Here is a 10766-nt window from a genome sequence, read left to right as displayed (position 1 = left end):
CCCCAAAAAAAGCCCCAAAAAACAAGTCCCTCAAAACATTTTCCCCCCTGAAGTTATTTAGTCCTTAAGATGAACCATGGAAGAAGAAGGAAGGGGAGAGGGGAAAGAAAAATAGGGGGTGGAAATCACAACTTGCATCTGACTTCAATTTCAGAGTTAAGTCCTGCCAGCCACTTGATACTTTTGTAGACAGRGATACATCAAACAATACCCACCATGTGGGCACAGGGCTTCCCAAAGAGAGCACCCTGTGCTCGCTGCCAGACAGCCAAGTCCTGGGGGACCTGAGGGCCCCTGCTGAAGCATGCTTATGCCTCACTTTTTCACACCTACCTTTTTTCACACACACAAAACACATTTAGAACCCAAAATATTGACCTGCCACTTTTATAAGTATCTGAGCATCCCACTGTGCTGCCCTCGGGGGTACAGCGTGGCTGCTTCACCTCCCACTGCCAGGAGATCAAACAAAACACACAGAACCTGCTCCCCAGAGCGGTTATTTTGTGTTATATGTACTATGTGTGTTACATGTTTTATGTGTGCTATGTGTTACATGTCCTTATATGTTATGTTGGTTATGTGTGCTACATGTTATATGTGCTATGTTACATCTGTTGTGTGTTACGTGTTACGTTATGTGTCATATGTTATGTGTTACACATGTGTTACATGTTACATGTAACAGCTGTTATATGTTATGTATGTTATGTTACATGTGTTACATGTGCTGTATGTGTTATATCTGTTATGTGTCACATGTGTCACGCCCTGCTCACCCCGACACGAGCCCGCCCCGCCGCTCCCCCGCTCCCGGTCCCGCCCGGTCCCCGCGCTGGGGCGGGCGGAGGTGGCGGCCCCGCCGGGCAGGAGCGCGGAGCGGCGGTCGCAGGTGGGTGCCGGGGCCGGGCGGGGGGAGCCCCCCGGGCCTCCTCCCTCCCTCTCGCTCCGAAGAGGAGCAGGAACCCGCCGGGAGGGCCGGGGGCAGCGGCGGAGCCCGGCCGGGAGCGCCTTGGACGGGGAGCGGGAGGCGCCGGCAGCCGCGGGTCSCTCATGGCAGGATGGGGGCTGTGCCCGCACGGCCCAGGACAGGTGATTCCGCCTTACGAGATAGAAATTATYATTACTATTACTATTACTACTATTACTRTCATTRTCTTACCGAACGGGACYCCGTTTGCRTGCAGGTTCCCTCCTCTCCCTTTCTGCAGCGTCCAGTACTCGAAGACGAAGCATGCTGGAATTAATTCGCACTGCAAAGACGGATCAGGTTTTAGAGGATGCACTTGAGCAGATGAAGAGTGAAGCAGCCAGCCCAGGTAGGCTTGTAAACAAACTCCACGGATGCTTCTCAAGTTGTGCTGCCGAGGGCTCGTAGTTGTTCTGACCCTGCTTCTCAGGACACACGAACTCAAATGTGCACTAACGCAAATTTTACTGACTGGCAGACTCGTAACAAAATGCAAGTGTCTGCTTAAACCCAAGGTCCCTGTTAATACTGAGTCTAAGAGTCAATTCCTTTTTACACCTGCCATGGTTCCTCAGCTCTTCTTTGCTCTCACTGAGATCACTGATACCATCCTGTTTCTTCACGGAAAGAGAGAAGAAATTRGACAAAGCTGTCTCTGTTATGTCTSRCTRACAAACACTATGTCATAGAGAACCAYTCTATGTTCATTTTCCTTAGGAATTAACAAATGGGAAAGAGTTATCGTAAGGAAACTTCTGGGAGTCTGAAGGGAATTTCAGCTGTTGTGAGATCTCTGTTATTGTAGTACTTAGAGATGAACAAAAAAGTCCCATCACTAATGAAGTCCCTGTGCTTTGGATTGCCTTGAAGTTCCAGGATTTTTGCACCAAAAAAAGATTGAGCTATATTGATGCTTTTTCTGCTTTCAAGATATTTCTGCAATCTCGATTTCCTACAGATTCTATGAGCATAATGAATTGTGAGGCTGTGCTGCAGCATCTCCTACAGTTTCTTGTATCATTTCTGTCCTGTAATTTCTTCAAAATATGTAGGACCTCTGAAACCTCCATCCCTCTGCCCAGCTGGACAGAAAATCCCCTCCATGCTTCCTAAAAGAGCGGAACACAGTCAAGCTTATTTCCTAAACTCTTGAAAAGCAATTTATGTTGATCTAATTCAAAGAGCATAAAATATAGGCAGTTGTTGATAATTTAATTATGAGTGAGTGAAGCTCTTTACTGTTCACTAAGGAGCCTGAAAAATTCAGACAAATTGGATAGCTGCTATGATGGAGAATTAACTTATTGGCAGAGAACAAGGAAATAAATTTTTACCATTTTATTTTCTTTTCAGAGATGAAGCACTGTGCCCTGTGATACTTATTTTTGTTGTTTCCACCACTGGAGGATGGCTGCCAAACTCGATGAAAACGGCTCTGGTCAGCACCACTGYACCCACATCAGCCAACCTCTTGAAATCAGCTACATGTTGGTCCTGATAATGCTYGGAAAAGTCTCCCTTAATTTCTTCATGTTGCAAATTAGGCCAAAACCTGTGAAAGTCAGTTTTATGGGATGTTTTTGCATTTCAGTGGCACTTCTCGATTTCACACTCCTGCTGAGTCTCTGTTTCATTTTCTATTTTGAGGATTTTGCRCTCTGGGGCGTGAGATTCACAAAGTACCACATCTGCCTCTTCACTCAGATTGCTTCTCTGACCTATGGGATTTTGCACTACCCAGTGTATCTTGTGGCTGCTCTGGATTATTACACCACCGTCTCCCAAACATCCCAACTCCCTAAAAGAGGGCAGAAGTTACTTTATGTATTTGCTGTGGTGGTTATATGGATTTCAGGGTTTTTTTGCACTCTCAAAGCTCCCGCTGTGTCTGAAGAGCTGGAAATCCAGAACTGTGTTTCCCCTTACCAGTGCCTTGTCTCTGGCAGCCTGCAGAGTTACTCAGTGTCCTGTGCCATGGTGCTGCTGCTGGGCATGGCACTCCTGGCTCGCTGGAAGGAGGTGACAACCATGCTGCTCTCTGCCAGGCTCTTCTCCTTTTCCAGCCAGCCTGCTCTGATGTTCTCCTACGTCCCTAACAACAGCAACACTTGCTTTAAGTGGCAGCTCCTGACCAGGCTCCTCCTGTGTTTCCTTGGCACTTGGGCACCGTTTGTGGTTCTCCAGGTGGTGGTTCTGTTCCTGGGTGTACAGATCCCGGCCTACGTGGAGATGAACGTGCCCTGGCTGTACTTCATCAACAGCTTTCTCCTGGCAGCAGCCTATTGGTGTCGGTGCCACGACGTGGAGTTGACAGAGGTGTGGTGCACAGACCCATTTGTCAGCTGGAAATTCTGCTTTATGCCATTCAACAATGAAAGCACAGAGCCAGCTGATAAATCARGCGGAGGAATTGTCATCTGTTAATGAGCTGCCGACTTAACAGGCTGCAAATAAGCAGAACTCGGATGTTCTGTGGCTGGATCCTCACAGACAACACAAGGAAACATCTCCAGAGCTTTGCTCCATGGAAGAAGGTTCAGTGTCCAGCAATAGTGYAGTGACTATTGCACTGGAGTGCAGGACACACAGTCCCAGTGCGCAGCAAGCACTGCCAGTCCAGGGATTCAACTTCAAATGACATCTTTAAAAGACCACTGCTTACGTAGGACAAGTTTTCAGTTAGGCCTCGTGTTCATGACAGAATTTTACACTTCCTTTAAATGGAAYGATCTCAGGTTTTCCAGTACAAAATGCAATAAAGTTCTTCTAAACTGGAGTWATGTACAGGTGCTGACCTAAGTTTCAAATGACTTTTTGGAATGTATTTTGCTGTTAAAGTGCATTTGTCAGCTTGAGCGAAGGTAAGAGCTGCTGTCTGTTCAAGAAGCAATAACTTGTTTCAAGTTAATTTGATATTACAACTCCTACAGAAAAAGAAACTTTGTTCACATAGTAGAAAACMAGTGCAAGGTGTGCAACTTCCACAGCAGCAGAAGTGCTGTTTCATTGTTYCTGTGCTGCTGCTCCTCCAAGGTATATGTACATATTAAACATTAAATAATTAGAGCAACAAGCAACAAGGTTAGCTGCTACGCATAAAAAGATGCCCAAGGTTAAAGAATGACTTAAATTAAAATACAGTTTATTTTGAATCCCAAATTACTTTATAATAGTTAAATATGAAGTGGGTCTATTTTAGCAGGAAAGAATTAGGCTTATAGAAAAAACACTCTTAATTTTCAAATTCTTACAATTTTATAATGGACTTGATTTGATTTTGTACAAGAGAAATAAACAATACACAACCAAAGAAGAGAAATGAAATTAGCATTTATTTCTGAAGCACTAAACTCACAATACAATGTTGTATTGAAAGAGAAACTAAGTAAATGATGCTGTAGGTTGGTTAATCGTCCCCCAGACCCACAGGGAACAATGATTTCACACAAGATACTCATTAGGAAAACTCGGCAGATAACAAAAGGTGCAATTACAAGCAAGATTAAGCAGCATAGTATAAGGTGCTTTGTTTCAGCATTTGTAGGATGGATTTACCCATTAACAGACAGATCGAAGAAATTTCACTTCTACAGATCATAACAAATGAGAGAATCTAAAATTCATTCACATGCTAGTTGGTAATAGGAAAGTGCTTCTTTAAAAAATGACTCACAAAGTGAAGATCATCCTTTTACATAGTTCACTGTGTGCTCTTCAACTGTAAAATTTAAATTTTGGGTAATAATTTACATCATTATATATCAATTATAGAGATAGATTTAATTGCAGAATTTAACACTACATGGGTTAAAATTTCTTATAAAAGAATATTCCAGTATTTCACTCCRTAAGAATATACAATCACATCTCAATCATAAATTAATCTTTGATTTCTGAAACATATCAAAATTTGATTCTTTTGATTACTTCACCCCATATAGTGCTTCTTTCACCCACAGTCTATGCTAAATTTCTTTGAGGTTTCTGTGATATAATTAAAGGGGACAAGCATTTTTTCAGCAGTAGAAATGGTTTGGGGGAAAATCTGTTAAAAAGGCCATCAAAAGGACAGTAAATGATTGAAAACAGAAATTTAAAGCTAGTGCAATAAGAGGAGGCAATGCTTAGCAACATAGTTTGAAATGTTTGGCACCACAAATTATTTCATTTTTTATGCTGGAAAATGTACTTGGAGGAAATTGTATTTCCATGTTAAAAGTAGCAAAGCACGTGCAATGTTAACTGGAAAAACAACCCTAAGGAATCACTCCCTGCTCTCTCAWACTGTAATTGCTGTTAGTGCTGGAAATGCTATAGGATAAACCATGGCTAAACACAGGGGTTTGACACAGTATTTCTYCAGGTTTTATAGAAACTGGATACCCACTGAAACGGGGCTGAAGAAATATTTACAAAATGTAATTCCATTTAAAAATCAGCAAACACCTCAAATATAGGAATGCACCAGGCATTTCAAAATCATGAAATAACTAATCCCTACACACTCAGCAGGCAGAGGGAAGTTTCTCTTTTAAAGTTCTTTCAATACCAGATAAAGACAAAGCTATTTTTCAAGTTCATTTCAGGTGTGTTTGCATGGTAAGTCTCAACCTTCTGAATCACTAACATGCACAGAACTGGAATAGCAACAAGTTGGGTGAGGCTGCTGACATGTTTTATTTATCAGTRTGGTTTAGCTTCCCAAGCCCTGATTAAAGTTTACACAACCCAGTCTGCCCTATTGTGCCAGAATTCCAGGGGTTGCTGCAGTGCTCCTAAAGCCACTTGAAGTTTTTCACATTTTTTACAGGGAATCAACAACATGCAGCCAAAGCAAATATTAATTTACTGAAGTTACATCATTGTATTACTTGTCAAATTTATTCTTTCTTACTTTTTGTGGAAAAGTGCCAAAGAGCATCAACCTTTAGGATGTCACCTCCATCAAGGAGGCAACAGTGGCACTGCAGGTCTCCACCAACATCCAGCTGTGGTGCCTGAGCCTCCTTAGTGACTATTTTAAAACATATTAATGGAAACTCTTTTTGCAAGCTCACTTTTATCCTTGGCCTTCACGGAGGGAGGCACCAGCTGTGCACTGACCTCCATCCCAYGGCCTTCCTAACAGTTGTGTCTTTTCCTCTGTGCATTTTTTTTTWACCTGGTGCTTCTGGGCAGTCCCAACGCTGGTGCTTGGGTCCAGCCACACAGCCCTTGGCCATCCCTCTCTAGAACAGGGTGACAAGTTTCACCACCAGAGAGGACAAAAGCTATGCCAGGAAGGTGGTAATATCTGAAATAAAAGAACTGCAGATAATCACTGCTMTATCTCCTCTGTACATCACTTGTGCTGTGCCAGAAACTAATGGCCTTACACCATTCAAATACCTTACCGTCCCTAATTCTTATAGGATTATTTGATATGCTAACAACAGCTAAACTGTTAACCCTTTATGGGAAACTTTTGTACTTTTCTCATTTAAAGAATCTCTTACAAATCAATATTGATTTTAATGAGCTATTCTATGTGATTTCAACTGTAAACAGAGCATTTGGCACTCAGTGATAAAACCCTTCATCTTTACATGCATCTTTCCTGGTCTGCACTACCTTGTTCATTCTGTACCACAAAGACTATTTGGAAAGGAAGTTGGGTGTGCAGAATCCCTTGCTGTTCTTTCCAAAAATGACTTTGCAAAAAGCTGCCAGAGGATGGAAACATCCTGGCTAGGTAGCGGAGGACAACACAAGCCTTCTACAGGCTGACCAGGYTTCACCCACAAAGCAGATCTACCTCATGAATCAAAGACATTTGTCCTTTGAGCCTAATCCYATAATCAGCACAGATACCCTGATTATTACCTAGCAACAACACTACAAGCCTGTCAACAACCCTATGTRCCAAAACAGTTCTTTATAAACACAATTAGAACGCTCCTTCATTAGGTATTGCACTTAAACAGTATTCATGATCACAATTCTATGAAAGCACAATTGTGCKCAAGTTACAATTACTTCTAGATGGAAAAAATATTTTTAAATCTCATTTTTCTACCTGCTTCCTGCACAGAGTAGTTTGGGTAATTCARCAGRAATACATGCTGGAAGTTTAAAAAAWTTTAACTTGAAATCTGCTCATAACACTGGCTCCCAGAACTGTGCTTCAGAAAAGTTAAATCCATGGCTACAAAAGCTGGACTATGAGCTTACTACAMACCTGCAATTACCAGCATATTCACTTCGTTGAACTTCGCTCTTTTCCTTCCACTTTGCTGTAAGAGATCAGTAAATACTATGCAACCTTGAAGTGAATGAGCAGATGTGTGAGAGTTTTAATGCAGAGGTTTACACAAACCTAAGCAGCAGCTTAGGATGGGGCCTTGAGCACATGTGAAAGTGCCGACCATGAGATCCAGGAAATAAGGCAGGACACAAAATGCCCCAGCCCACAGAGCTAACACTATAGAGAGCAAAGTGCCACACTCAGAAATTGAATAGGGAAGGAAATGCCAAGGTTCCAAGGAAATGAATGAAGATGGTTAAAACAAATCAGGCTGATTCCCATGGATTAGGGTAATGTGTGCTCACTGCCTTGGTGCTCAGTCTGTCTCCCAGGCCCTGACTCCAGGTAGAGGCTGTCCATCAGCTCAGACCAGGGACAGCTTCCTGAAAAAGCTTCCTGAAAAAACCCACACAGCTGGCACTTGTCTGGACCAGCACTACCAGCTCTTTTTCAAATGTCATTATTTGCAAAGCCACCCATGGATGTAACTACATAATACCTATCAAGTCTAAATAAATTCTCATGACTGAAGGCAAATGCTTTTAAAATTAATTTCATTTAGGCTCATYTTAAATGAACTCAGTATTAAATGAGTTTAAAATTTCTTTCTCCTCACAGTATTTCTTAYCAAACTACAGCTCACTATGCAAGAGTGACTTGAAAATTAATTCACTACAAGCAATTAACACTTTACACTGAAATTATTCATTTAGAGCTCTGCTCATACCTGTTCCACTCAGCACTGAACAGAAACAGTGTATTTAAAACAAAATACTCTAAAATGTTWGCTTCTCTCCATCTCTAATAAACTAATCTAGGTGAATATTAAAGAAGTATCCTCAATTAATCATTTTGCACAGTTATTACCTGCAGCCTAGAACAACCAATCAGTAAATATCTGGTTAATGATGACAGYTACATTTCTAAGTATATGCTAACAGGACATCTGTATACAAAACTGGTGAGAAAATAACCCTGCAAGCTTTTATACATGCTGAATTTTTATATGAGCAGTCTTTGTACAATCAGAAGAGCCACTCTACTTATAAATTATGTGGATGTCTAATTATTTGCAAAACCAGGACAACACAGCTGTCACTTAATTCTTTGATCACTCAGAGCTGTACATTTGTACTGTATAAGAAATCTGTTTAGCTACTGAGATGGAAGTTTCTGCATTGATATTGTGGTATTAGAATGAACACATCCATCTGAAACTGGCATTAGTTTTAGCTGCCATGCCAGGCAGMGACACATCAATCCCAGCCCAGTGTCACGACAAATTCCCATTCAAACCACACTGTAATGGTTTTACACCTCATCATTTCCTTACTGCTGAACTCAAAATACAGAAATGATGCACAAGCTATCACAGACCTGCCCAAACATTTGGTTTTATCCCATCCTTTCCTCTTCCTGGCACCATAGGGTAGGATGGAGACTAGCAGAGAAAAAGGAAGGGAGAAAGCCATGCAATGTATCTCCCTCCTGAGATAAGATCCTGGCCATCCTGCATTCCTTCCYATAGAAGCTGAAACACTGCAAGCATAACTGTGAGAAGTAGCCTGCAACACCAGAAATCTGAACACAGAAGGCAAAATCCCACGAAATAAAGCTAATAAAAAGGATCTTTTGTAGACACATCCAGTGGGAACAAGTGTTAAAATCCAATTAAAATCCTCAATACTTCTTTTGCAAGAGGGTACAACCTAATGTGTGGGAAAATCATGGGAAATGGTAGTGTAGGCCTGGGAAAGCCTTACCTATCTGAACAAGTGGCTGGTATGTAAAATGGTTCTGGAGGACTATTACTCTAAGTATTATATTGCTTTTTTGAGCAGGTTCATAAGCTTCCCAAGTAAACTTCAGTTGCACTTGGAAACTTTCCAGCCTACTCTCACATCCAAGTGTGAATTTTTTAAAATTGATTTTATTGACATAACTACACTGGCAAACACTCCCGTAAGTGCACCTTTATCAGTACAGGTTGGTAGAGCTGGGTCTGCTTTTAAATTCCAGTTAATTGCCAAAACCACTGAAGAAGAAAAAAAACTTTCAATATGCATAAGGCCCACATTCTAAGCTGTTGCATTCATGAATATTTAAAGCATAACTCACTATCTGTGGCTCTCCCAAACCCACAGGAAATGTTACATACCAGAAGAACAGGACCAGATGGGCCTTACTGGGGTCTGCTCTGAGCTYCTGGCACCTGGCAATGATTATGGCTGAGCTGGACACAAATACTAGCTGGAGCAGCTCTCCTGAAAGCTGTCTAATAAAGCAAAATTAAAGCAGCCATGAAATTCTCATGCATGTAACACTGATTAACTAYAGGTCTAAATAAGACCCCTAAACCCACATTTTCTAATACACCTTAAACCATTATCAAACCACATTTACGTATCCCTACTTTTTACATTGCCTAAGAACAGTAGAATCAGAAAACAGATTAAAAATTAGCCAGTGAGATTTCTGTATAAAAATAATAAAACTTTAAGACAAAAGCCAAAGGATAAATATCTAAGTTCTCTTTAGTCTTCAGTTAGCTCATCAAAACAGAACATATCCTTTAGAACATATGTTACAGATATGCTACACTATGTATCTTACAGAAATGCTACAAATGGGAACCCACTGTCTGCATCATTTGAATATCTTTCAAATGAACATTAGCAAACGTTGGAACTTCAACCAAGAAGTTTATTTTACAACAGTAACTGAAAACAGAAAAAAACAAATTAGAAAGTGCTTAGCAACTTCCCTCCAAAATAAATCCAGGCATCAATTCATCCTCTAAAACTTTGGTGCCATTTGGATAAGGGCTCTCACCACATACCAGCATGTAACAGCAATGTGTTGTCCTAACTTCCAGCTTCAGTGGTTAATAAAAACATTAGTAACATCTGCTATTAGCAAGCTCAAACAGTTGTAATTAAAAACAATGATTCTAATGTTGATCTGAAGGTAATGGTACAAAGTTTGTTAGCAGAAACAAAGCAATAGTCTAATTAAAGGAAAATGAAGCACAGATTTTTCCATAATCCAAATTYACCCTTTAAGGTCATCAGTTAAATAATATACATATTAACCTGTCTGTCACAAACCTGCCTTTTAGCCAGTGTATGTGCATTGACTCCTTTTGATCTAGGGCAGCAGTTCTCAAACTTTAGGTCAGTTTCTCTTCTCTTCGGGAATACTGTACAGCCCCCCTGAATACCTCTACACAATCATATATTATGCATTAATTTGCATAAAATACAAAAAATACATTATTTGCAGACACATACACATATTTAATTCAAATATACACGATGACTATCAGCACACGTACCCTTCTTTCCCTACACAAGAGCTTAGGGAWCCAGGTCTGTACATAAGAGGAGTGGAGCTGCAAAAGGGAGGGAACAGAAATACAAAATACATCCATGAGCATCTGTGCACAGGTGGTGGGGAAGCAAAGGCCAAGAAGGTGCTGCTGCCTCAGAGCCCAGGCAGCTTCCAAGAGTGTCA

At 41.1% G+C, this 10766-nt stretch overlaps 1 protein-coding gene across 2 annotated transcripts; it reads left to right on the top strand.

The window, feature by feature from the left end:
- Positions 1–814: 814 nt before the first annotated feature.
- Positions 815–7469, top strand: GPR160 (G protein-coupled receptor 160). 2 transcript variants are annotated; one of them, XM_057369412.1, is made up of 3 exons: positions 815–892; positions 1188–1319; positions 2324–7469. In XM_057369412.1, exon 3 carries the CDS (start codon positions 2378–2380, stop codon positions 3392–3394), a length of 1017 nt encoding a protein of 338 aa, XP_057225395.1. In that variant the 5' UTR covers positions 815–892; positions 1188–1319; positions 2324–2377; the 3' UTR covers positions 3395–7469. The 2 variants fall into 2 exon arrangements, with proteins under 2 accessions (XP_057225395.1, XP_057225394.1); XM_057369411.1 differs by having other exon boundaries at positions 819–1092.
- The last annotated feature ends 3297 nt before the right edge of the window (positions 7470–10766 follow it).

This window comes from Malurus melanocephalus, unplaced genomic scaffold, assembly GCF_030028575.1.
Source record: "Malurus melanocephalus ecotype Western Australia unplaced genomic scaffold, MMel_1.1 scaffold_108, whole genome shotgun sequence".
NCBI lineage: Eukaryota > Metazoa > Chordata > Aves > Passeriformes > Maluridae > Malurus > Malurus melanocephalus.
This window is presented reverse-complemented; position numbering and strand designations above follow the sequence as displayed.